The sequence below is a fragment of the Podarcis filfolensis genome (assembly GCF_964270895.1).
Source record: "Podarcis filfolensis genome assembly, chromosome: 12".
In the NCBI taxonomy this organism is placed as follows: Eukaryota; Metazoa; Chordata; class Lepidosauria; order Squamata; family Lacertidae; genus Podarcis; species Podarcis filfolensis.
Window position 1 is genome coordinate 33,615,907 of NC_139614.1, and position 27,724 is coordinate 33,643,630.

Genomic DNA, 27,724 nt, shown 5'->3' on the forward strand with positions numbered 1-27,724 from the left:
GCTGGCTGCCCGCCATAAGAGAGGGAGCAGTTGCCAAATTCTGAGAAGGAATGAGAGAGCTGACTATGGGAACAGGAAGGCACAGAATTAGATTCAGGATCCGACCCTCTGGGCTCTAAAGAAAAAGCACCTAATGGCACCTCTTTGATTGGGTTTAAGTCCTTCACTGAAAATAACACAACTGGGGAGAAAAGCGAGGCAGCCTGATGAGAAGTGCCAGCAGCAGTATTGTTAGCAGTAATAGGTTATGAATGAGGCATAGCTAAACTAGGCAACTCCTGGGGTTGGGGGCTGACAGGAGAGCCCTGGGATCCCCCAAAGTCCTCCCCTTCTGAGGAGCTGTGGGAGCATGAAACATTCACATGCTGGGCTTGGTGATCCATCTCCATCACATTACATCCCACAACACAGCCTCTCTCTTTAAAAGGACAGGAGACAGCCATTCAAGAACTCATCCCCTCTGTTGCTGAGCACTCATCCCTATAACACATGCACTTCTGTGTCTCAGAGCTATGAGAAACAGCCCCTTCAGTATGTTCGCACTTCTGAGTCACTTTGCAAGCCACAGGACAACCAAAGCTGATGGGGGATGCAGTACACATAATTTCTTGAAAAGGCAAATTGCTTTGCAGAATGACAGCTGCAATGGAATCTGAGCGCGGGACCAACACAAACACCTAATAAGAAGGTGCGGTTTGCTGGGGCTTCTTAGGCATGGCTCCCAATACAAGAGTCTCTCAAACTTTCAACTGATTCCTACCCTTCGTAAAAGTGGTCACCAAGAAGGGAAAGCAAAGGAGTGAAATAGACTATATACACTTAAGGAACTCCCCCTAAATATAAATAGGAATGCACAAAGCCAGAAACAGGGTGGCAGAAACTACAATATAAAGTCACGGGGGAAAGAACACACTGGAAGAAAACAAAGCAGAGAAACAGTGTAAAAAAAAGGCAGAGTTAAAAAGCTATGAAAATGGCAAACTGGGAGAAGTCCAACTGGCAAACCTAAATCCCTCCCCCCACCAGGAAATTAAAGTGAAGTACATGAAGACACTTGATTTACTCAAGGAACAGGAGACCTCCACAGAAAACAGGACAACCACACAAAAAACAACCACCCTGCAGATATAGTATTTAATGAGAAAAGGCAGGGAGCAACAAAGAACAGTGACAGCTCGACTCAAGGCAGGAAAGCAAACTGAATTCTGGAAGCTGGTTACTTTCCTAATCAACACTTTAATGCCTCGACCACAAGGTGGTGCTGCGTAACCCATACTAATGAGCTTCACCAACAACAGAATGTAGAGGGGAAGCAAATGTTGCCAGTTCCTCCTTTCCCTAATAGCTCTACCCCATGCCACCTTCCACCTTGCTCTGGAAGGTCCTTCAACTCTCTGGAATGGATTTTTAGGGGGGACTGGGGTCTGCAAATGTTGCAGTGGCCCAAAGTACCTGCTCCTCCTCCATTAGACAACACTGAATCAAAAGCCCTTCTGTGAGTGCAAGGGAACAAATCTGATTCCACTCCATGTTCCTATAAATTTTAGACCAACCTTTATGTTGCAGAATGTAACATGGGATGCTAAATTCAAAGTGAAATCAGCATCCAAGTGAAATCTCAGCAAATTTGAGGTAATAATGCAATTAGGCACTTCCATTTTAATATGAAAATATAATTCTAATAAATTTTAAAGGTTGAAGATGACTTAAGGCTGAACTATATAGCAAGAACATACACCTGTGGCCCTCCATGTGTTGTTAGGCTACAACTCCCATTGCTCATGCTGATGGGTTGATGGTAGTTAGAGTCTAACAAGTCCTGGAAGAGCACATGTTGCCCACTGCTGATAAAGGGATCAGGCTGTGGAATCATGCCCCTGCCACATCTTGTACGGGAAACCCCCACTCTCTCTACATTACGTCTGACTACTGTTAACCTTCATTAAAGGTATGATGATCCTTATGAACACTACAGACAAATTTAGTATGTCCTTAACTACAGTTGATAAAACTTCACTGATATTTGTAAACCACTCTGGGAACCTTTTTTGGATAAAGAGTGGGATAAAAATGCCAGTAACAACAACAACAACTCAAGCTTAAACTCATTATGCAGAACAATTTGCATTGGTTCAGTTACATCACATTAATCCATAGTTCAAAGCAATGTGAATGAGCAACAATTATCAAACTCAAAAGTTACCATGGTATTCCTCATCACTCCTGTTCCTCTCATGCTGCAGACAAAACAAACCAGATTCCGGCTTATGTTGCTCTGAATCTGGGTTCATAGCTTGTCTCCTCTAAATAAATCAAGAACAGTCAGCCAGCAAGAAACCATGAACACTCTGCACCAGCATGCTGCTTATTCATTAAACTGTAGTTTGATTTAAACTATGGTTTAATGCAGCATGTAAACCAGGTACTGTTGAGTAAAATAGATAATAAAGGTTATTCTAAGATTTGCTGGAAATGTATGTAAAATACTTTGTATGTATTAAGTGATTCTCTGAGCAAACTCACTGAAATCAATGGACTTTAGTCATGACTAACTTAAGTTTATTGAAATTCAAAGAGTATTGATTTCAAAGAGTCTAAACCGAGTATGACTTAGATACCACCCAAAAAGTATTATGTGCTTATGAGTATGATTTGTTACAGCAGATGGGTTGCATCCAACTAAGTCATACTCAGAGAAGACTTACTGAACTCAACTCACTTGTCTAATTTGTCCATTGATTCCAATGCGTCTGTACTCACGAGTATGACTTAGCTGCATACAACCTAATGTGTTTAAGATAAATATGCTACTATATAATTCTATTCTGCTTTCTAATGTTTAGTTATCTACCAGTTTACCCCTTAAACACATACATAATCTGGTTGACAAGATGCACTAGAGTGGGGGTGGGGAGAATGAAATTTCTGGGATCTCTAGGAGCACTGCACAAATATTTCAACTTACTCATCCCATTGCTTATTTTGCTTTCGATAAAGTAGTGTATCCAAGGCAACAGCATTAACATCCAGAGCTCCTGGGGAAGGCCACTGATTGGTGAGATGGGTGGTTAATTCTTGTCTTGATCTTAAATCATTATTCTTTAGCACAGTTCTGTGAACACACAGTGAATTTGATGCCATTAGAAGTAATGTCTTAAATCACAGGAAGAAAATAGGCTCATTCTTGGAAGATCACCTGCTAGCATGCTATTCTTAAAGCACCTTTCCTCCTAGGAGACTTCTCAATCAGAATGTTAGTACTGAAAATAAAACAAAAAACTGAAAGGAACTGTACAGAGAGAGACTTACACTACAGTATACAAGGTGACCAGTGAACTGCAAATAATGTAGAAATAAAAGCAATGAGTTAAATACTACTTCTTAAACAGCAAATATTATCCTCAGTTTTCAGTTAGCAAACAGCGCAAGTTCTAAGTTCTTAATTTATAACTTTTACAAAAGAAGAAATCAAGGTATTAAGCTCTAAAACAAATTGATCTGCCTATATCAGCAGTCTGTAGGAGAGTCCAGATTAAAGTCCAATTTCACATTTCTTTCAAGCAGAAGTGTGGTTGTCAATAGAACTACACAAGGTACAAAAATGCCGTTAACAGCTGCATTGCAACTGAAGTACCTATTGTTTTTCGCTTTTATTTCATCCTGGAAAACAAACCAAGTAGAGAATTTTAAGTGCTACTTTATATTAATTCTTTTCTGGGGCAAAACTAAAAGAAAAAATGTGTTAATGAAGGTTTCCATACAGTTACTCATGGCAAACTTAATGTAGTTTTATTTTCTAGTGGTTTTCTTCAAAAACTGCATTGTGTACCTCCTAAACAGGTTGATTATATTGCACTGTGCAATTTTACTTCTACTACTGTAAAGAAAAATACTTAATTTGGGATCTATATGTGTGTCTCAATATATTACCTATGAGTTATACCTGACACATAGGCAAAAAAAAAAACAGCAAGAAAGCCAAATAAGAGTAAAGACACAGAGAAAGTGACTTAAATAAAAAAGTAATTTGTATCATTTTGAAAATAAGTTCACCATCTCAGGTCAGAAAAGTTACAGAAAAAGTGTCATTTCTGTAAGATCAAAAGCAGGTATACTTCACAGTGGGGAAAGTATTTAACATGGGAAAAGACTGGGAGTGTTTTTAACTTAACAGTACAGCCATAGCTTGATTACTTACCAGTACTATGAATTCTCCTATTGGATAAATCTCCTTCACATATCCCCTCTCTATGGAATGAGTTGTCAGCACCACCTTGATGACTCAAATCTGTTGAAATTTCAAATGTCATGGATGTGAGCCCATGCAACGATGCATGTGGTGTGTTATTTGCCTCTAACTACATGTTAGTATAGTGTCAGAACTCCCAATAGCAAACAAAAACCCAACAAACTAAGGGAATCCAAGACTGCGGATTTATGGAGGAGATGACAATAGTAGAATTCTAGTTATTGACAAGCAGCATAGTTTTCTGCTCAGGGTATTTCCCAGAATTGTCACTCTTGGGAGACTTGTTACCAGTCTCCCCAAGGAACAGAAAATAAAAGAGATTAGCAAAAGTTCTGGGCATACATGTAAAATATAAATCAGTGGTCTTATCTTACACAGCACTAATTCATCTAAACCATGGCATTGTATATAGGGCTGGTGGGCAAGGCCTGCACAAAACAGCCTGGAGGGCCCAGTTTGGCCCCAGCCCTGGCCTACGATGAACAAGCAGTGTGCTTGTATATGCTGCTCAGTTGCTCCTATTCTACTTTGCCTACATACAGAGCAAACAAACAAGGCTTGGCTTAGCATTATGTGTGAAGCAGTGCTCATGGTTTGTTTCTCCCAAACAAGCCACAAGTAGTAAGCCAAGATAAGGCTGTTTCTGCAAGTGGCTCCAAATATGCCAACTGTTACATACCAAATCCACATTTCAATTGTTCATAGCTATTTTAAGACTAAATTCAGATTGCTGGCATGTATCTGTATGCTTCCTGAAAATAATAAACCGAGCCTTAAAGCACAAGCCTACACTATACAGGTCTACTCAAAATGGAACTTACTTCTAGGTAAACTGGTACTCATTGTTGCCTTAAATATGCTCGTGTCTGCAGTTAAAAGTGACAGTGTACCCAATCCTGTTTTGTTTTTAAAAATGATATACATATGGAGGGAAACTGGCACCAGAAGCAGTTGTTTCACAGGAATACTGATCCTGGAAATAATTTTTCCACATACTATTAAGTCAGATTAATACATTTTTCTGCAAGTAGTAGCCATGATAAATTTATTAGTAGTTTAATATACACATGCCATATATTATGGGATTAGGTGGTAATCATAAGGACAGTGGTTATCTGTTGCAGCACCCTGATTGTATGATGTTATCTCCAAACATATTTACTTTGAACCTACTTTGATTTGTTTTAGATGCCAGGAAAAACCATTTTAATTTGCTAAGGCATGAGTTTCCAACACCCATAGGCACCCGTGTGCTTTCAGTACTTCCTATTGCATCCACAAAAAGTCTCAGTCAAAAAACTTTCCATTTAGTAAGAACATTGGCAGGTTTAATTGCAGATAGACATTGGGCTGTTTAAGGCTATTTTGCAGTGCTGTTTTGAACCTTTCTCTTTATTGTATTTTAAATTGGTATTATTCTTAGGTTCGCACTAGATTTTGATTTTTATAAACCAGCTTGAACTTTGGTGTGATACAAAGCATGTAAAAATGGATTAATATGCATTATGACAAATCACACAATGTTTTGCCATAAAGAATCCTTTATATGTTGTTACACACCAGGCAACATGGGCTTTCACATATGTGCTTGTTTTCAAAAGAAAAATATTCAACTTTTATTTTTTTTATGCAAGATTTTCAAATACTCTTTTACTCATTCCTCATCCCATACTATTGGCCATTTAGTAACATTATATTGCAATGCTTCTGGCACCCATCTGTCTCAAGAGACAACAGAGTGCGCCTCGGGGCGCAAGCTTGGGCAGTGTATATGGAGGTGACAAGACCTTGGCCTTGTTGTTGTGGTCCAAAGGAAAGCAGAGCAATACATTTAGCACCAGCTTGGCTGCAGGAGTTGCCAGAAGGAGGCGTACAAGGAGCCATCCAACCGTCTTAGGGACTCCACTCAGTATTTGTGCAGGTTTTACTCCTTAGCCTTTTCTCCTCCTGAATGTATCCCACAAGGCAGCGGTTTAGGATCAGAGCTTTCCTTCTCCTGGATGTACTACCTTCCCAGGTTGACGAGCCCCATCTGCCCCACACTTCCCTCTACAGCACATGCAGAAACCACCTTCTTGATGGTTGAACCCACCATTGGTCTCGTCTGCTCAGAAAGCCTCCTCTAACATCCCATACATCCCCATTGCAGTGTAATATTTAAGCAAAAACTGCTTCCTCTGTAGGGGTAGGAAAGAAAACAAAAAAGTAACCCTGTTGAAGTTACTCAAAACACTATCTGGTTAAAGGGGGAGAACAATGACACCATGAGTATCTGCTCAAAACCTGGCAATGTATTTGTAATGTAAAACAGCAAAAAGTAAGAACAGAGAATTGTACCGAAGAATGTGCAAACCCAGAGAAGCAGCACATACAAGGCATATCATTATTTATAAATTTATAAATCACTCAGTGCCCAGATGGCTTCTAAATAAGAACCCCAAGGTGCCATCTAACCTCAAGCAAGATCAATAAAGTCAATCTGTGATTAACCAGTAAATCTTAATCATAAACAAATGCACCTGTTCCCTGCTATTACCACAAGCTATGTTTCCCCCTTTTCACATTCCTCTTATGCAAAAACAACATCCTGATTTCAGGATAAGGAATCCTAAATCAACAATAAAATATATATAATGAAATTAAACGAATACAGTATAGTCAGAACAAGGATTAGGATTCTCTCCCCCCCCCCCCCGCCCAATTGCCAATGATTTTTCATGTACCTGGGATTTGTACAGAAAGCAGTCCAAATTCATTAAATATCTATATCACAAAAACAATCTCTCGATCCATGACTGGTGAAGGCAAACTGGGCAAACATGAAAAGAGCTTGCTTGGCTCTTTTTGCCATGGCAGAATGTGCAAAGCAGAAGATGCAGCAAATCCCAAGAAACTTAATACTGCTGGCCAGCAGCAATGGAATAATCTAACATCTTCTTCAGAGGGGGGCTTATTCTATGCAATCAATTGCAGCTTTTCACTATATGCCTCAACCATACCATACACAGAAATTCAAAAGATATGTTAAAATGTCTGAAAACAACATAAAATTGTGTTCATAATTCAAAGGCCTTTTGAAATAAAAAAAATTAAACTGGATTCTGAAACTTAACAGGAATAGTGCCTGCCTGTTGGGCCCACTAAACCAACAGCACAACTCCTTGAAGACATAAGACATGCACCTGGTCTTGATAATATCAGATCATAAGAGGATGTGTCCAGGTAAAACTCCCTGATAATAAAGTAGATGGCCAAGTTTATATATTTAAGGTATTGCCCCCACCCCACTGACTGGGGTAGGGCAGAACGTAAATGTTATTCATACAGATTAATATCCATACTCACAAGAACACAAGTGAAACACAACTTTTCACAGATTCCTACAAATATTATTATATTTGAGCCTTCCTGGTTATGAAAAACAAATTAATGGGGCTTTTTATGCCTGAGTGCCACTCTCAGAAGTAGACCAGCTTTATTTTCCAGCTTTAATATGCAAACACTTGCATTCACCATTTTATAACTATACAAACTGTTACAACTTAACTGCATTTAAAGTCGTATCTTATCTCCACAATTTTAATGTGCAATATTTTTATGCAATTATTTTGACAATTTTCTGCATAATCTGTTTCAGAGATTTTTATTAAAAATTTGCTTAAGGGCTAGATTCTTCAACTGAACAGGAATGCTTTAGACTGTTCACAATTTTAGACCATGATCGTCATATGAATTCTGTCACTACTTAGTATACTTTTGTAAATAATTTTAAAATGTTGAGCATTTAAAATACTATGCCATTTACATTACCTCTTATGTATAGGACACAGTTGAGGATTAAGGTTTTGGGTTTCATTTCTGGCATTATCTTTTTTTTTAAATCAAGCAGTTTCATCAAATAATGAGTCATGTAATCACATTTAAGTTTAAATCCCAGCCTGTAATTTTAAATCTCTTCTGTCACACTGACAGTGAGTCATAACCATATTTAATTTTTAAACCTCTATCAAAGAAAAACAGCCTGAACAGTCTGAATTGATTCAAATGCCATGGCATTTAGTGGCTAGCTGCCGAGATCAAAGTTGAGGACAAAGAGCAAAGGGAATCAGAACAGACATTTATAGTAAAAAAATAATACTGGATTTTTAACAAATATGTCATAGTCATGTTTTAAAAGACAATGCTTTCCATGAACTGTGATCTATTCTTCACACCTCCCAACCATAATAGAAACTGCCAAAGTACCAATTACACATTTTTCAAATCGCTAACAGCATGCGCAACTGTTGCTAAGCATCTGTTTCAAGTACAGAATGTTCTGCTCTACCACTTAAATTTTCAGTACAGTTCTGAGTACCTGGGGGAGTTTGACTGGCCATTAGCTTCAAACAACTGTTCCCTACCATTCTTAAGTTATTCCTTTAAGGAAAATCTGAAGTAGAGGTAAAAGACCTGACAGATTGCTTTTAAAATTGTCTTTTTCTTATATGAACAACACATACTTTTAATGTTTCAATGGAATATGCTAGCAAAAGGTAACTTCATTAACACATTTTCAAAAAGAAACTCTCAACATGCACCTGATAGCGTTCTACTAACTTAGCTGCTTAACTGCTGTTAAATAACCAATCAAATATTATCTACTGTTTCTTCTGAGATATAGATATAGATATATATATATATATATATGTATGAATATTGTCTGCCACTCAGATCTTTAAAGCCCATTATCTTCTTACAGCGACTATACCTACATGCAAAGCAACTATGGCAGTATATTCTCCAGAGTATTACAGCTACGCAGCTAAAAAGATGATTCATATTAAGTAAACCATGACTCACAACAATCTGACTAATGCAGTATCAAAAAAATGCTAATAAAAGAGCTAACATCACAATTAACCAGAGGTCCACATAGAGCTGCACCAAGCATCTAAAGCATGGGCTAAGAATGAAAAAAGGCAATTTTATTATGCACATCTTGCTTGTGAAAAGCATTCTAGAATGGCCCCCACTGACACAATCTTTATGATTTAAGCTGCCCACTCCTGTTTAAGATCAAATGATGAGATGAATATTTAGGTGCCAGAACTGTATCTAGAATGTAATTCTACTTACATACAGATAATGCAAAATAAAGGGAGGGGGGCTTTTTTGGTTGTTACTTGGATTTAGTATGTTCAAATTCAGAATATGCCAAACTAGTGACAAATATGAGCTGCTGCTTCCAGCAAGCTTCTGGCTGGCCACTGTGGAAGCAAACTGCTGGATGAAATGGGTCACTGGCTTGATCCAGCAAGCCATTATGTTCTTATCATCATAACTGGAGACAGGTGATAAAAATCAAGCTGGGTTGTCTTAAAAAGAAGAAAAAGGATGAATCACATGAGTAGTCATGTTCTTTAAAATGATATATGAAAGTAAAAAGGCTGGAACAAATTTTATCTGAACTTTAACCTTCTACCCACTTCTGGCTAGAAGCACAGATTCTACAAGTGTCACACAACACATGATTTGTAAGCACATATTACATGAAAAGGTGACGCAGCTAAACAAAACACTATGCATGAAGTACACTCTATATATAGTTTTAAGAAAAATCAACATATTTCCTTAAGAATATTGAACCCTCTCTCCATCTCCTTCCATCATGCATCTCTAAATCAGATCTGGGGACATGGGGTGGAATCTGCTTGTGCTAGCTCAAGTCTTTAACTGAGAACCCCCTGAGATCTAAGAAGCCAGTAAAAAAAAAAATTACTGTTAAGGGGGCATTTAAAAATTTCATACTTTCAACAGTACAGTACATATTCACTATGCTGTTTTATGATTTGGCAACTCTTCACCAAAGAAGAAAATTAGCTACTAATGGATTGCAATTATTAATGGATTGCAATTAATAATGGACTGCAAGAGGGAATTAACAAGGACTTTATAATGCTTATGGATTAATTGAAAAAATGGAACTGTGTGGAAAATATTGGGATGTTCTGTGGCAATACCCTCCTATGGAGGACTTGAACTTTGATTTACTATGGTGTTGATAACATATCAGCTTGTTATTGGATGGGAAAGAATTCAAAGAAAACGCTGGAAGTGAGGCTGGAGTAATGGCCAGACTTCAGACCACTTTCAGTTTTAAGAAAAGCAAGATGGTGAAAGGTCACTACGCAGTAAAATTGAGTCCTTGGAGTGGGGACGGGGAGGAAATGCTGAAAATGATTGATTGCAACAAGAAAGGAAGGTTGAACGTTTTTTAAAAAAAAAATCCACACAGAGTTACCAGATATACTTGCAAATTAAAGGATATGCAAATTGCAAATTAAAGGATAAATATGAACAAAAGTCAACACATCAGTGGCTGTTAAAATAAAGGATCCACATCAGAACTGTATTATTTGGATTAAATAAGGAGATTGGAGTGGGAACAAGGAATCAACATCTCCTAAAAATCTCCTAACATGGGAAGTCAACATGACTTTGGGAAGTCGACCAAAATGTTTAATCTGGAATCTGACAATTGGCTTTTTTAATTGAATTATGATTTGGTATTGTATTAATACATTGGATTGTTATTAATGAAAAATTAATAAAATTATATAAAGAAGAAAATATTACATATCTACCTAAGTATCACTGCAACTATAACTGCAGCACTTAGGTGTCATCAATCTCAGTTAACAAATCTTTGACAAATTTCTAATAATGTGGTATCTTTAAATTTGAATGAGAATTAAAAGTTGTTCAAAATGAAGTATCTAGTAAGTCAAACCTTTATACATTGTCCAAGGCAAGTAAACCTGCCAAGAAAAATATCTCAAGAGTCACATGCATTGTCTTATTTAAAGCTAGAATAGCTTTAACCTCTACTCATATGTACCAATCTGGACCCTGAAATCACCATCTGAGGCCCTTCTTCATGAGCCTCCTTTATAAGAAGTCCAGAGGGTGGCAACATGAGAACAGGTCTTTTCTGCAGTGGCTCCCCATTCTGGAATGCTCTCCTCAGGGAGGGGAGGATCACCTGGCACCCTCATTACATATCTTTAGGCAATAGGTGAAAACATCTCTTCAACCAGGCCTTAGGCCCTTTAAATAGGTTTGTGGGCAGGGAGGGGGGTTGCTGGCTTGTTTTTTGATTTATTGTGTATTTTGTGTTCTTATTTTGTATTTTTAGGTTATTACCTACCCTGTGATCTTTGGATGAAGGGTGATAATAATAATAGCTTATACCCAATCTTACACATAGGGAGGCGGGTGGCGCTGTGGGTTAAACCACAGAGCCTAGGACTTGCCGATCAGAAGGTCGCAGTTCGAATCACCATGACGGGGTGAGCTCCCATTGCTCGGTCCCTGCTCCTGTCAACCTAGCAGTTCGAAAGCACGTCAAAGTGCAAGTAGATGAATCGGTACCGCTCCAGCGGGAAGGTAAACGGCGTTTCCGTGCACTGCTTTGGTTCGCCAGAAGCGGCTTAGTCACGCTGGCCACATGACCCAGAAGCTGTACGCCAGCTCCCTCGGCCAATAAAGCGAGATGAGCACCACAACCCCAGAGTCAGTCACGACTGGACCTAATGGTCAGGGGTCCCTTTACCTTTTAATCTTACACATACATCATAATATGGAAATTAGTATGCAGTTGTTTATACACTTTTATTGGAGAATATGGAATCCATATGTCGAGGCGGGGATTCCATTCCTATTCTAATTTATTCTGAGTGACTCTTCTGAAAGGCCCTAGAGTCTAGGATATGTTCATTCCAACAACTGGCAACAGACTAAAGGAAAACCCTCTCTAGATCTCTTAATAAGAAGAAATAAATCCCATTCCCACAACATGGGGAATGACAGGGAAGCCATTAGCACAGGCCTAAACAGACTCACCAAACCTCTTCTGGAAGGTTGTTTTGACAAAGCCATGCTCACCTGCCCTACAAAGCAGGCAAAGACTGGGCCCAAAGGGGATTGCAGCCCTGTGCAGAGCTCCATTCACAGAGCCTTGCAAGCCCTCAGAATCAGTGGACAGTGCTGGGTCTTTATCTGTATAGCTTTATTTCAAACTACGCAGGCAAAAACAGGTCACCTGATGTGATGTCAAGTGATTGACAAGTGAGTGGCCCACCTGCCCACTGGAACCTGTGCCCCTGCATTAGCTGAAAGAAAGGGACAGTGGCTTATGCTTTTAAAGAACTTTGGGAGCTTACAAGGGTTGCCTCTGCAGTTTCCACAGAGGTCATAAGATGAGTAACTTTTGCCTAGGGCAATCTTTTTCATGCAATTCAGATTGCTATGTTGTCATTGTATTTGTTCTTGTGATATGAAGAAATTTGTACCCATTCAGAGAAATCTATTGGCCAATCTCCTGGGAGCAGAAGCCATTTGGAACACAGTGTCAACATGTTGCTGGCACCCAATATACTGATGACACCCAATTCTACTTCTCCAAAACATCTGACTCAGGTGTAGCAGCACAGAAGCTGGATCAGTTCCTGGGAACAGTGGTGGGCTGGATGAGGACCAATAAAGAAAGCTGGTAAAAGCTCTGTAGGCGAGAGGTTCCCAGATTCAGAAAATAGGTTAGCTGCCTCTTCTGGGTGAGGTTACTCTCCCTCTGAAGAAGCAGGTGTGTAGCTTAGGACTGCCCCTGGATGTCAGCTGGCGCAACAGCTCCAACTATTCCTGGACTGGTAGATACCATAGCTTAGCTACTGTAGTCCAGGCATTCAGTTTAGATTGGATTACTGCAATGCCCTCTTTGTGGGCCTTCCCTTAAGACTGGATAAGGCATCTACAGCAAGGTTGTTATAGCAGATGCCCTATCAACAGTGCATAACACCTGTGTCCAAAGTGCTACACTGGCTGCCAATATGCTACCGAGTCAAGTCTAATGTCTTGTTATTGACATATAAAGCCGCGAACAACTTGGAACCAGTTACCTCTGGGAACTCCTTACTTTGTATGCCACTGGCCAGGCACATCAGTCTTCAAGAGAGGCAGTCTTAGTTGTTTTGTATGCTCCCACAGTTCATCTTATGTCCACTAAGATGAGGACATTTTGTGTGGTGACATGTGTCCTTTGGAAAAGGCTTCCAATGAACATCAGGCAGGCACCTTCAGCACTGACATTTAGGCACCTGCTTAAATCTTAAAACTTAACCCAAGTTTTCCCTGAGGGGTGATCCAGCTATGCTGATGTATTAATTTGATTTATTTGTGATGTATTTTGTACTTGTTTTATGAATGTAATTTTATTGTGTATTTTATGCTGTTCACTGCCATGATTTTTTTTTAATAGTGGGCAGTATACATTTTTGGAAATAAATAAAAAAGTGGTTTCTCCCCCAAGGATTTTCAAATATAATTTCAGTTTTTGTAACTGAACTACATTAATTTGATTAACATATGAGCTGGATTTTTTCATATAATGACCAAAAAACTACAATATTATTCAAAAAACATTACTTCTCCATCAAGTTCTCTGCACTGCATCCAACTTACAGCTGGTCTTGCAGTTCCACAATGATGTACTCAAGTTGTTCCTTTTCCATTTTATGAGCCAAATCCATAGCTTCTACCTTCTGACGCAATAACTTCTTCTGAGAGATGGATTCAGACAGTTGGGTCTCTCTAAGGCGTACTAGCTCTTCTAGATAACCCTAGAAACACATAAGTATTAATTGTACTGCAAAATTTGCAAACCAAGCAACTAATATTTTAAAATTTATTTTTAAAGTATTTTGGTGAGCTCTCTTGCATTTGATACTTCTTGAAACAAGTAGTTAGAAAATGTTAAAGCTTATTCTTTGGTAATTAACTATCAATAAAAAAAACTATTTAAATCATTCTGTTTAACAAATAAGTAGTTTTGTATACAGTACAGTTCTGTTATTAACATGTCAGGTATACATCTGCCATTAATAGCAGGAGGTGTGGCAGCCTTCCAATTGTTATAGTGTGTTGCCAGGAGTGTGTTTAATGTGTAGTTTTACTAAAGGAGCTGGGACTCAGAATATTATAATAGTTCAGCCGGACCAATGAAAGCTGCAGTTACCCCAGAAGGGTGGGAAAGCTTCCACGGTGTTTTCTGTTAATATGCCTGCTTTGTCTGGTTGGCCACTGTGAGGATGCTGGACTAGATGCACCTCAGCCCTGATCCAGCAGGGCTCTTCCTCTGTTTTATGTTCTTACATGACACAAAACATCCAAGAAGAAGAAAAAGTTCTGCAACTTTCATTCCACATTACTTTTAGTGTTTTACATTTGCAACTCAGGCGATAGGAGTAATTGTTTTAGGAACAATTTGAATTAGTAATTTAAAAAAGTACCTGCCACTTTTACTAAAACATAGTCAAAGCGTCTTTTAAATTTAGTAGTTATAGCTAAAGTGTTTTTAAGCACAGTTGCTTCTATCAGTGGCTGAGGCTTATGTTCAATGGGTGCAGAGGGGAGATGTGGAATAAACCGTGGCTTCAGCACAGATGAATTGCCAAAACAACAGTGTTGTTTCTTCGCCAGACCCAATATTTGCACAGAGTGACATCAACTTCATCATTTTTATTAAATTCACTACCCACCCTTCACCAGCAGGCTCCAGGGTTACAATAATTTAAAATTCAGTATTAAGAGTAGGCAAAACAAATTAGTCACAGGAATAGGGTGAGTCTTGAAAATACACATCTCAAGTGTCAAAAGCCAGGGTAAAGAGATGCATCCTAGAGGCTTCTATTCTCTAGATGGTATGTCAAGTCTTTGATCTTCTGTCTGCTCTTCTTTAAAATGAAAGATAATCTACTATTTTCCGAGTCCTTCCAGGACTTCCGGGTCAGCGCCAACGACGAATGGCGGAGTTCCTCCGATCGGAGGAACAGGCTCTGTGGAAATTGGGTCTTCCCGCCGCGGCGAAGGCGGGGGCCTGCTAGAAATCCCAGGCGGAGAAGCCTGGGAACGTGGGGTTCGGCAGAGCACCAAGAGCGCCTCCCCTACTCACGAGGAAACCCCTTTTCGGGGCTCCGGAGTGAAGTGGGGTGAGCAGTGCGGTGCTGCGAACCGATCGCTATTTCCATGGAGGGAAGCCGCACAGCCATCGCCGGAGAGCGCTGACTTTTTCCTGATGACATTTGGACTCTAAATCAAGTACCCGTGAGTAAAAACGGAGAATTGGATTAAGAAATTTGCAAAATTTATGAATTAGGCACGAAGCGGGAAGGTTTAAAAAGGAAGTCCGCCTTCCGCTTTTTGTATATAGACTGAAGCAAAGACCTTGCAGCCTAATAGCCTGGAAAACTGCTTTAAAGTTGGAAATTTCCTGCATCCACAACCAATAAAACCCCCCTGGAAGCAGGAGAAAAGGGGGGGGGGGAATTTGACTGTTTAATCCTGCAGGAGGAGAGTAAAGGAATTTAAGTTTCCATCGTCCCAAACCTGGGGACGGGGTGTCGGGACAGAAATTGTTTGAGACGTCCATTGATTGAAAGTGGAGTACTTTGACAGATAGTTAAAAAAAAAAAAGAGAGAGAGAAACAAATTAACTTCAACGCTACTTTCTGCATTTCTGCATTTTAAAGAAACAAAGTATCTGAAAATCGAAAGGATTTGAAATCGAAAGTAATCTCCTTTGTTGGATACATTTTAAAAATGGATACAAATAGAAATTGTGTCCCCTAGAGGGAGCCTGTCAGTTTGTTGTTGCAGCTTACTTGGAGACTCTACAGCTGCGAGATTTGGATTGTGGGACCAGCCGTTTGACCTTGAACAGAAATGTGTTGGAAGGAAGGTTTGGTGTCTGCCCTTGGCATGACAAATGCTTTGCTGGAGCAGCTACATGAGAAAATGAACTTGATGCATGAAAAATTGGACTTGATGAGTGCTGTGGCCAGTGAATATGATTTAACAGGGAATAAGGATAAAGAAGTTATACAGCGACCAATTCAGGAATCTGGTTTGACAAGGCAAGTCCAAGGGCAGATGAAGAAGGAAGAGGCAGTGATTACTCCTCAAACAACACAAATGGAGAGATCCAAAGTCCTGCAGGAACAAAAGCCACTGCGTTGGAAGATTGAACTTGGAGAGTGCTGGGAAGTGTTTGAAGTCAAGGAAGCTTTTAACTCTAGTGGGACTATGAAACAGATGAACAACTATCTCTTGGATAAATATTTTTTGGATTACAAAGATGACGAAGGGGAGTGGGACTGGGGGGAAGGGGCCAGTCTGACGAAGGAAAATGGAAATTATTACCGCATGGAACCCTCCGGAGACCCACTCCCCAAGAAACCAACAATAGACAAAGAAGTGTGTAAGCACAAACAAGAACAAGAAAATTTGCAGAAGGGGCCTAGAAGAGATTTAAGGGCCTCGGACATAAGAACACCAGATTGATGGACTGGATGTAATGGACAGAAAGGACTGACATGACCCGAAACCAGGAAGAAGGGACGTTGGATAAAAATTAGAGATATCAAGGGAAATTCTTTTGTTAATTTTGGAATTAGTGCAACATTAATGAAATATCAGGGAATATGCTGGAAAGGAACTAAATTGGCTTTAGCAGAAATGATTTAAGGAGATATGTATGAATATGATGTAAACTTTGAAATTTTAAGATTTTTAAGATAAGATAAGGTTAAAGAGATTAAGGTAAATTGAATAACAGATTATATTAAAAGATGGAAAGGTTATGTTGAATTAATAAATAAGATAGATTGTGAAGATTAATCATTTAAATTAAAATTGAGAAACATGGGAAGAATTTGCTGGAATAACGAATTAAACTAGAATACAAAAAGGGAGGTGTGAGGAGGTTCAATAAATAAGCAAATGAAAAGTTTAATCTGAGATTTGTATTTTTCTTCTTTCTTTTTTGGTTTTTTCTTTTTGTTTTATTTTTTGCTGTATTTTTCTGTTTCTTGTTTCTTTTTTCGTGTTTATGTATTGATGAAATTTTGAATAAATATCATTTTTTTAAAAAAAAATATTTTCCAAGTCCTTCCTAAGCACTCTCATTTTGGGAGATATAATCTATATTGACGTCATGTGCTACCATTAGGCTAGTTGTGAGCTTTTACAGCAAGAGGAAAGTAAATGTGAAATACTTCTAGTGAGCTCCTTTTTTGTTTAAAGCAGCCATGTCTGAAGGTTTCCGTATCTGGAAAGTCATACAAAATAAAGCAATTATTTTCCAATGGTAAGAACAAATTTCTCTAAAATAAAGTTTCTAACATTTTCTATTTACAATTGTAACGCACCAAATATCTTCAGCTTCTTTCAGTCAAAGTAAGGTTTTACCTTCTGCTCCAGTGTGAGGCGGTATTTTTGCTCCACCCGTTTGCATTTGTTGTACCAGCTGTTCTCATCCATGTTGAAAGGAGGACCAATGTTTTCTGGTGTGCTGCTTTCACTGCCACTACTGCCAAGTGTTCTTAGCTCTTCTTCATCACTACTGATGCTGTCAGAACTGAAGGACCAAGAACCAAGAACAGCTTGTTGCAAAATTCAGCTGAAAGATCTAGACTCTGCTTTAGAAATGCAAGCCATTGTTGAAGAAAGAGACCCCTAAGTAGGGCTGGATGCAATTGTTCAAATCTGTTACAAACGCATCATGAAGTTGCAAGTTCTTCCTTGTGCAAAACACTGGGAACTCAGTATTAGGGCTCAGTCACACATTTATTTATTTAGTATACTGCTCTTCATCTGAAGATCTCAAGGCAGTTCACAACACTTCTGTTTGCACCACCGCTTTCCCCTGGGAAAACCTGTGGTTTAGTGCTGAATCAGAACAAACATCAGTTGGGTTTTCTGCAGACTGTTCCAATTTAGCATTAAGGAGGTTTTCCAGAGGAAAGCAGTGGGGCAAAGGCAAAACCACTTGGACCCACAACTAGAAAGTACAGGACAAGTGGAAAACCACTTTGAAGTGTTTGAAGTGATAAATAAATGTCAAGCTAGCCTGGTGTAAGTTAAAGTTTACAGCCAAGAGGAAATTACGAGAATAAAAAGGTACCTTTGGGTGAACTTCAGGTAAGGTGTGAAGTCTATCACAGCTGGATAGTTGCCATCCAGGCCCTCTCCCTTGAGGCAGAAGCTTATACAAGGCAAGAAATCAGTAATCATATTAAATCAAGAAAATGAAATGATAGTAATACTAAATAACCTTAGCATATAATTTGATTTTCTCACAAAATTGCCAGTACACAGGAGATATGGAAAATATTTTCAGTAATGAAAAGTTAGGCTTGTGTTGAATCAAGAAAGAATTCTTGTGATATTTTAAATGAAAGTGCAGTCTATAATTATTTCAATAAATATATAAAAAATCAATACAATTATTGTATTGTACTTGATGTTACCACTCTCAAAGGTAAAACTGAGGAGGTATTAGTAGGAACTATTTAATTCTGCCATGGTATGGCAGATAGCTATGGTTACTATAAAGCGCTGAGCGGCAAACAGAAAACCCTTAGTCACAGAATAGGGATTGATTGATCATAACACTAAATTATGACTTGGCACTCCATGAATAAATCTGCATGACTCTCAAACTTGCATACACACCCTCCCCTTTCTTCCTTTGATGCAGCCCCAAGAGATTTTCCATTTTAAAATTAACCACAGCTCCCCACATTATCTGAAATTGCAGAAACTGTGGGTAGTTCAAACAAGCCAGGATCAAAAATATGGTTTGTAACGCTGGCTTGTTCATGAACCATTGTTTAATCACAGTTCTCTCAACTGGGATCTGTGGTCAGTTTAAAACTAGAAAGCAAATGCTTCTGATCTCCTCCTTGCAAGAGTGCCAGGAGAAGGGAGCATGTAAGTCTGAAGCTTGCGAAGGTAAACATAATACTAAAGCACAGCAGTGTTACATCTGATGTAACACTTGGTGTTGATTTCCAGTTTTACCTTGGAAAAACAAGACACTCCTCCCATCTTCTGATGACATTCAGCAAAGCTAACTTTCTGAATGTGAGATACGTACATGCTGAGCAAGTAGCTGCACTTATATGCTCAACTCTACAACTAAAAACATAATGAAAAGGTACCTGCAATAAGCTAGATTTAAAACAGGATACAAGTTTCAGACTGGCATTTTAGGACATATGCCACCAAAAAATTGAAGACAAATCAATTACATATGGGACAAAATAAGCTTATGAACTTTTAGCGTTATTGCCAATGCCAAATTTCAACAACCTTATACCACAGAAGTTTTAAATCCACAGGAATACCTGAAATCTATAGCATTGAGGCCCAGCAGCATACCAGCTAGCATGTTTGCTTCTTCTCCCAGGACAATTGCTCCATCTTCATAGAATCTTCTATAAGATTAATTTCCAGTTCAGTTATACTCTCTGCCATTTTAGTGACATGCTAGCTACACAAAGTTAAAGACAAACTAAACAATCAGCATTGTCAGCTAGCAATTTCATATTTACAAAGTTAACACAACTACTTTGCTCAACACTGCAACTGGAACATCAACTCTTCCCACAGTTTTCAAGGCTATTGTGAAATGGGCACGCAAGTGTTAAACCCTATTTAATCACATCAACTGGCCAGTATAAAGTAAAATGTTACTCTGAAAAAAGAAACATATTATCCAGCATGTACTAGATTTTGGTATTCCATCACTATATAAAGCAGGGAATCCAATTTGGCCCGCAACACCTTTATTCCAAAACCATGCCCACCAGTCAATCCACTGACATCTCTTCAATGGGCAGGTGATGTCAGATTATGGATGAGGGTGGGGTTCAATCCTGTGTTGTTTGTGCACACCAGTTCCCCACAAGGCAGCAAAAATTTACCCCCCACTCATCAACTGATGGGGTGTGTGTGTTAAAGCCTGCTCAGAAACCTGCAGAAAACATGACTGAATTGATGAGTTTCATCCTGATAGCTGCTGCTTTTCTGGTTACTGCTCTCACCCTCACCAATATAAGTCAACTCTGACAGGAGGGTGGGTCCATCCACATATCAGTGACCTGATGTGATTGTAATATCAGATGATGTCCCACCCACCTGTCAATGTGAGCCAGCTGGGGAGGGAGAAGATAAACATCTGGCTGATCAGGACCTTCCTTCTATAAAGATACGCAAATCATTTTTAGCGCAAAAAGTGAAAAATGACTAAGTCCCAATAATTGAACAAATGTTGGGGTAATAAAAGAATTACACAGATGAACTTTTGAAATATACTTCAATTTTTTGTTGAATAAATGAGATTAATACCTGGTTGTTTTGAAGTCTCTCAAAGCTGTGGAAATATATTCAGACAAATGCTTTTCCATAAGCGCTACTCTAATCCAAGCTCTTCCCTGAAAAAGAAGCAGCCATGAATTAGGTATTGTTAGACTGAACAACTGAATACAATTTATATCTCTGAAAACCATTCAAGCTGACAGAAGGAAAATAATAGTGTCACATAGCAATAAGCAAAGCAATAAGCTTCACACTTGGTGATCATTCACCTGCAGTCCATTTCTCCCCAAATTAAGTCTAAAGTGAACAAATGTTATTGCAGCAAAACCCCAGTGGACTTCATTTTTAAAAATAAAATAAAATAAGCAAGTACTCAGAATTGTAAGCAATTCTGGTGGGTGGGTTTTTGTGTTTTTTTAAAGCAATCTCTTTCAAGTACTTGTTTGTGCCAACCCACAATGAAAGCACAGAGCAGTAATGGTTTCCTCCAAGTCATCCAAACCAGATGACAGCTGAACTCTCACCACTTGTCTCCTGCATATTCACGCATGCCACCACACAGTCCATATGTGAACCCAGCCTGCATCATGCATCCACCCTTAAATAAATGTACATCACTGTGCACCGTATATGGTAATACTAGGGCAATATCTTTTTTAGGCAAACCAAAATATCACAAATTATTGTCCTATACACCCCCCCACACACACCAGGCTGTTTCCATATACCATAGAATAAGGTGGTAGAATGGGCTATATCATTCAGACTCAGTACTGTTTTTCTAGAAGCAATCATTAATCTGAGAAGCAAGATATAATTATCTAACAGCAGTCTTCACAGAAAATATATTCCTGCAACCCACCCAAGCTTAAGAAAGTTGTGACCACTGCTTTTACCTAAGTTTTTCTTCTGCTTGTTAACAAAGTTTCTGACAAGTAGGAAATAGGTAATAGATGTGCAAGAATGGCTAACTTTTCATCCACAGGGCTACAATGTCCTACCAGTTTAACAGATTTTTCATACATTCCCCCCAAAAAAGTTATGAACAATACATTTGTGCTTTAACAAGTTAAGAAATACAAAATAAAATTTATTGTACTATTTCTGTTTTTGTCAGGAAACCATATGGAAACTTTCAAGTTAAGAATCCTTTGAGATGCAGTTATATGAAACTCAAAATATGAATACACACTTACACTCACCAGAAAAAGATTCATACTAAAGTTTTCGTGTTATGAGATCTGATCAAATGCAGTATTTAAAACAGCATTTTGATGATAGCAATGATCATGTTTACAGACCCATGGTTAGAGCATTAACATCATCTATTGCTTTCCAAAACACACATGCAACCATAAAGACACACCACTTGGCTCATCACAGAAGGTAGAATCAAAAACTCATGAACGAGTGAAGCTATATAACAAGTCTTACAGGCTTTAATAAAATATAAGGTTCCTGACCTGTTCACAGCATTAATTTACCTCAAAATAAACCAGCACAGAAAGCTTTTGGATATATCTATCAATATAAAATGTTTAACAGCAGCAAATAGCATAGGGACATTAGCTATAAATTAGAAAGTTTAAAAATGAATAGTCTTCTCACCTTAGCTCTTGAAGAACTGACATTTTCCATATTTTCAATGCTGCAGATGCAGTTATGTGAAACCTTGCGACAAGCTACTTTAATATAATCCCAGAAGCTACGAGGACTTTCATAACCAAACCAAGTTATTTGACCTGAAACAGATATCAGAAAGAGAAATAAACAATTAAAATATTTATGCCAGAATGATAAAATGTCTGTTCTTTATGATGAAGCCATAACAATTAAAACAGCCTAAACCTCATTTATATTTGCAATGTATAGGCAGATGATCCAGTGTCATATAACATAAAATCAGAACAGTTACCTTTGAGTCTATGGCTTAAAATCTGTTCCAGAATGGCTGCAAAATTGTTAAATTCAGGAGAAGAATCATCAATAGTTTCAAAACAGGATCGATCAATCAGTGTCTTGATAGAAAACCTAAGATACAAAAAGCATGAGTTTAATTCATGTTAAAATATAATGCAGGTTGGACAGCATAGTATTTTAGAGAAGCATATTTCTTGACAAAAGCACACCACTGATGTTTGTAATTTCCAAAACAAATACATTTAGATTTCAACAATATTTGAGTTTTCTTCACTATATTCCACCTTAGTATGCAAATATCTTTTACTCCACAGCCAATCAAGCAGTTGATTTGTGCCTCTTCAAAGCAGTATATTTGTTCTGTTAAGAAGTTCAGATTACAATGGATATTATCCAAAGTATTTATCAAAAGTGTTGAGTTAGTTCCTCAGAAGAGCATTCTAAACTCCTTCAGATGGGCAGCCTACATGAGCACAGAAGACTTCCTGATAGACTTCTAGTATGTGGAAGATGATGAATCTGGTAATGGGAACGCAATGATGTGGGAGGGACCAATGAGCTTGCCCTAATTTCTCTTCCACCAGATAATAGAAACTGAGTGGTACACACTACACAATTTGTAAAAATAAATAAAAAATTGTTAGATATTAAACACTTCAAAATAATAAAATGGGTAAAGTAAAACACCACTCATGTGGATACACAATAGTACCCCCCCCATCCCCATCTCACTAGTTGCATGATAAACACCTATAGTCCATTGCTGCATTTACTCAACTGAAGAATCGCAGCTACTGGTGCTGTCAGGTAGGCACTCAGCCTGTCTGTATCAAAACTGGACTGCAGATGTAGCAGCCACAGCACTGTACTTAATTGTTCCAATTCAAAAAACATAATGGAAAGGTGTATTTGTAGATACATCTGACAGGAGAGAGCACAATCATATGCAGAAGTAAGGATGAGGTTATGCTTGGTTGCCTGAAGACCATTCTGACTGCTACAAATGAGCAGGCAAGTACATATTTCCAAAGCTTTGCTAGAAGAACTGAACGAGTGTTGAATAACAGAGCTTCGGAATTGAGTATATGCTCTGAGGCTTTTTTAAATCAAACATTGGCAGCAAGTACGCACCTTATCTCTCTGTTACAGCAGAGGGGAGGAGAGCATTAGTCTCTCTTCATACTTTAAAACTACAATGAATTCTCACAAAAACTAAATACAGGACACAAAGTGGCACAAATCTGGAGGATGAAAGGGGGATAACAGGACTTGGAGAGGGCTATCAGTTGAATTATGTGAGACATGACAAGTTTGTGGGTGTTAAATTCACTGAAAGTTACCCACAGTGTGAGTTCAACACCCACAGCATTCTTTTTTACTCACATTTTGATATGACAATGTGTCCCAGTTCACATTAAAAAACCTCCCCAAATATAGTTCTAAGTTGAGATAATTAAACCCTGGGGTTTTCTGACTGAAAATAAACAATTAACATGCTATAATACAGAAAAATCTACTTCTAATGTATAGAGCTAAATGAAAGGCAATTTCGACAGAATAGATCAACTAAGAATACAGTAATGGCACCATTAATGTTTAGAGCCTTAGTTTTAACTGTGCCAGCCTTTTTCTTCTTCTTTTTTGTAAGAGAAATACATGTTTGTCTGTGCAGGGTTCCAAGAATGTGCCATTACACATAAATGAATTTCCAGTGCCTGAACATTCAACATTAATTTACCAACCATCTATGACTCTGGAACATGTAAATATGCATGTGTAAGTGTCAGCATACCAGCTTATACAAGAAGCTGAGCATGTGAAATTCCACAAAGGTAAAGAAAAACACCCATAAACATAAATATGGCTATAACCACATTTAAGCCAAGTCTTCCTGATTGTAATATATATTTACAACAGATGATGATAGCAATGTTCAAATGCTTCCTGTAAAATACACTAGTCTTTGGAATATTTATTAACTTTTCAGTTTTAAGTGTGAATATCATAAGACCTGGAAGACAATAAAACAAATCTTTAAAAAAATATATTACTGCCTCTCAGTAATAATATTCCCACCCCTACCCCCCAGGATTGTGAATGAAATGACCCAAATTTGTATTATCCATGATTAATTTTTATTCAAATGCATTGCTTTTTCTTTATTTGTGTATGTAATTGAAGTATATATTACTGATTTAATAAATAAAGGAATACTATTGAAAAAGGAATACTATTCTGTTTGTCATTAATTTGGGAAGGGAGCATCACATGATGAGCAAAGAGGGGACTGATCATTTCTCCTATTTTCTTCAGTTCCATTACATGCCTGCATTTACCTTGACCACTCCATACCATCAGACCAGCAGAGACCATTGTTCTGGAAAAGGCAACAGAGCCAATCTGGCTTTTTCACATCTAGCCACCCTCTCATTCCCCTCAACCAAACACAAACCCATACCAACAATGAAATAAGGAATGTTTTCCCTTCTTCCAACTCAGAACCTGCATAGATAACAGAGAGAGAAAAGCCTCTCCCACAAATACAGCCTGAAGGGATGGAAGTGTTGACATATATGCATGTCTGGACCACTGCAGCTCCCATGGTATCCCCACTGGTGGCTTGACAGGTTTTCTTCCACTGCAACCTTGTTCTTAAGTGCAGTGGGGGTTTTTTACCCATAGAACCAAATGTGAGATGTTCACTGACATGGGAGATACTAAGCTCCTACACTCAGGGATTCCAATGTCTGGTGAGAATGGTAGGTTTGCCTTACCTCAGCTATATCTTAGACTTCAACCTATTTATTGTGTCCTATGGAACTCAGACAAATGTTTTGATAGACGTAACACTTCATATTCATAGTCAAACTCTGAGACTGCTGGAGTTGGACAGAATGTTATGAACGGAGCATTACAGAGAGAAAGCACATATATGCTAGGAAGAGGCTGATATCAATGGACCAGCAAAATGCACATCATTATTAAAGATGGAGGTGGGTGGTGAGACTGCTCCCTGGTGAGATGCAGTGACACACCATGGTTCAGTGAAATCTATGCCATTCCGTGTGAGACATTTTTTGCCTTTACTATAACAGTGCCACAAAAGCAGCCTTTAATCTCCCCCCAATAGAATGAATGGCAAAGCTAAACCATTCATTTGTATGGGGAAGAACTCCAGGGACACAAACACATGGGAACTAAGCCAGACACAGTATCTGTGGTAAGGGGAAGGTTTTGCCCCCCCCTTAGTAATAGGAGCTTGTCATTATTACTGTTACACCAGTTCTCTTCTGCAGAGACATACCCTGTGTTTTCCTTAGTCATATTTCCTTAGTCACATTAATAGAACATCACTTTCCCTCCATATGCTTTGGAGTAGTACCATGACATTCAACACAGACTGTTGTCAAGCTGAAATCTGGTTCAAGTACTGTATAACCGAGCTGCGAGGTAGAGAGATTGCATCCTGTATAGCTAATGGGGCAAATACAAACTCAAGGGCTTAGTATAGTAATATTTCTCTCTTGGCATTCACAGTCAGTACAGCATGAGACTCTTAATCTCAGGATTGTGGGTTCAAGCCCCATGTTGAGCGTAAGATTCCTGCATTGCAGGGGGTTGGACTAGATGACTAGCCCCTTCCAACTCTGTAATTCTATGAATCATGAAAAGTGCCTGGTGGGGCCAGAATCAGGCAGGCTATACACCTTCACTCACCATACAAATGCCCTAACACAGATCGCATTCCAGTCCAGGATCCCCTACTTGACACATCTAACAGCGCACATGCAATTAGCTGTAGCAAATTCACAGATGGGAAAGGAAGATGGGAAAGAGTTCTCCACAGATGCTCAAGGGGCAGCATCAGGAAGGTGTAAGGAGGGGGAGGAGAGAGAAGACGAATGCAAAAGTGGAGGGAATTCCCTATTCTGTTCCCGAAGTCTACCTAAGCAGAGTTTAGCTGCGCCCTGAGCATCCTTTCACACACCCCACCACCATTCAGAGCCAGCGTGGGGGAGAAGAAGCTGGGGTTCCTTCCCTGCTGTTAAATGCAAGAGCGGAACGGAAAAAGAGCGCGCGGGGTGGTGGCGCTTACTCCGGATTAAGGCAGCAAAACCTGAAGGCATTTACTGTGCAAGCCCCTTGAAACACAGCGGGGGTCTGCTGGGCACGCATTGCAGAGCAGGACCGCCAACTGAGCGGGGTTATCGACGACACATGCAGCCCTATACATACGGAGACAAACCCGTGTTCCTGCATGTGTGTGTGTGTGTGTGGTGGAGCCAATTCACCTGCAGACGGTGATGAGATTCCGCCTCTCGACAGTGGCGTTGCGGGAATGGACGCTTCTCCTCCGAGAGGAGGCGTTGAGTCCCCCGATGTTGAACGACGCCATCTCGCAGCGGAGGGCGAGGCGGGGGCCTCTGGTGGCGCCTTTGTTCGGAGGGCGGGAAACGCCGGGGGTGGGGGCAGCGGCTGCTCTACCGCCGCTCCTTTCCCCGGCCCCAGCTACCGCCCCAAGAGGCGGAGGAGGAGGAGGAGGAGAAGCCCGGCAACCCCTCCACTAGGCACCCAAACGGGGGCAGCGCGGCTGGGCATGAGGCCACGGCGGGAGAAGGGACCGGAGGTCCCAGCAGCGGTAGCAGCGTCTCCTCCGCTCCGCTCGACTCCTCGCTCGTCTGAGCCTTCGAAGCCGCGGCTGCACCTCAGAAATCGCCTCAGCAGCACCCCGAGGCAAGGACTGCAGAGCGCCGGCTCCGCCAGCCAATGGCATGCCAGCAGGGGCGGGACCTAAAACTGGAATTGGTCTTCTAAGCAAGGGGCTCGTGGGTTCTCCCGTAATGGCGGCAGCTGTCCGTTAGGAGGCTCGGAAAGGGCGGGGGAGCGTTGTGTGGGGCGGAGGGTAGCCGAGGGGTTGAAGTGGCTCGTGAGGCGGAGGTGCGCCCTCGCCCGCCGCAGTTGATTCATTCGCTTTCCTTTCTCCTCCTCGCCTCGCGCTTATATAAAAGTCACGCTCCTTTGTTGCTGAGACTGTTATTCGCAAGGCTCGTGTGAGCCGCGTTGGTGGGTTACAGTAAAACACACAGAAGCTTGTGTGGAGCCTACAACAAGGCAAAACAGAATTTATAGCGGCGTCAGGTTTTTGGACACCAAAGCTTGTTTCGTCAGATAACGATTTACCCGGCTAACATACATGAGAAGGTGGGAGGGTAAAAGCACCGGAGCCCAGTTCACTCCCCCCCCCAATAAAATAAAATAAAAAATCACAGCTTGGTGGATTACAGGCATCATTACACACACGTGTGTGTGCATGTCTATATAGGCATACAGAGATGTTCAAATGGGTGCATCCACTGGCTG

The 27,724-nt window shown here is 39.7% G+C and overlaps 2 protein-coding genes across 3 annotated transcripts in view; both read right to left on the bottom strand.

The window, feature by feature from the left end:
• The window catches only part of RUNDC3B (RUN domain containing 3B), a 33,292-nt gene extending 6,160 nt beyond the window's left edge, over positions 1-27,132 (bottom strand). Inside the window, exons 1-9 of one of the 2 annotated variants that reach the window (XM_083578798.1) lie at positions 26,656-27,132; positions 22,359-22,474; positions 22,052-22,185; positions 20,474-20,559; positions 19,471-19,560; positions 18,246-18,326; positions 17,531-17,699; positions 13,748-13,905; positions 2,966-3,112 (exon numbers count right to left, since the gene is read on the bottom strand). In XM_083578798.1, the coding sequence (XP_083434924.1) occupies positions 2,966-3,112; positions 13,748-13,905; positions 17,531-17,699; positions 18,246-18,326; positions 19,471-19,560; positions 20,474-20,559; positions 22,052-22,185; positions 22,359-22,474; positions 26,656-26,759 (1,085 nt within the window). In that variant the 5' untranslated portion in view covers positions 26,760-27,132. The remainder of the gene's footprint in view (positions 1-2,965; positions 3,113-13,747; positions 13,906-17,530; positions 17,700-18,245; positions 18,327-19,470; positions 19,561-20,473; positions 20,560-22,051; positions 22,186-22,358; positions 22,475-26,655) is intronic. The other variant, XM_083578799.1, reaches the window with a different exon arrangement.
• ADAM22 (ADAM metallopeptidase domain 22) overlaps positions 1-27,724 on the bottom strand; it is a 204,640-nt gene that overhangs the window by 159,220 nt on the left and 17,696 nt on the right. The gene's annotated exons all lie outside the window — the stretch shown is intronic.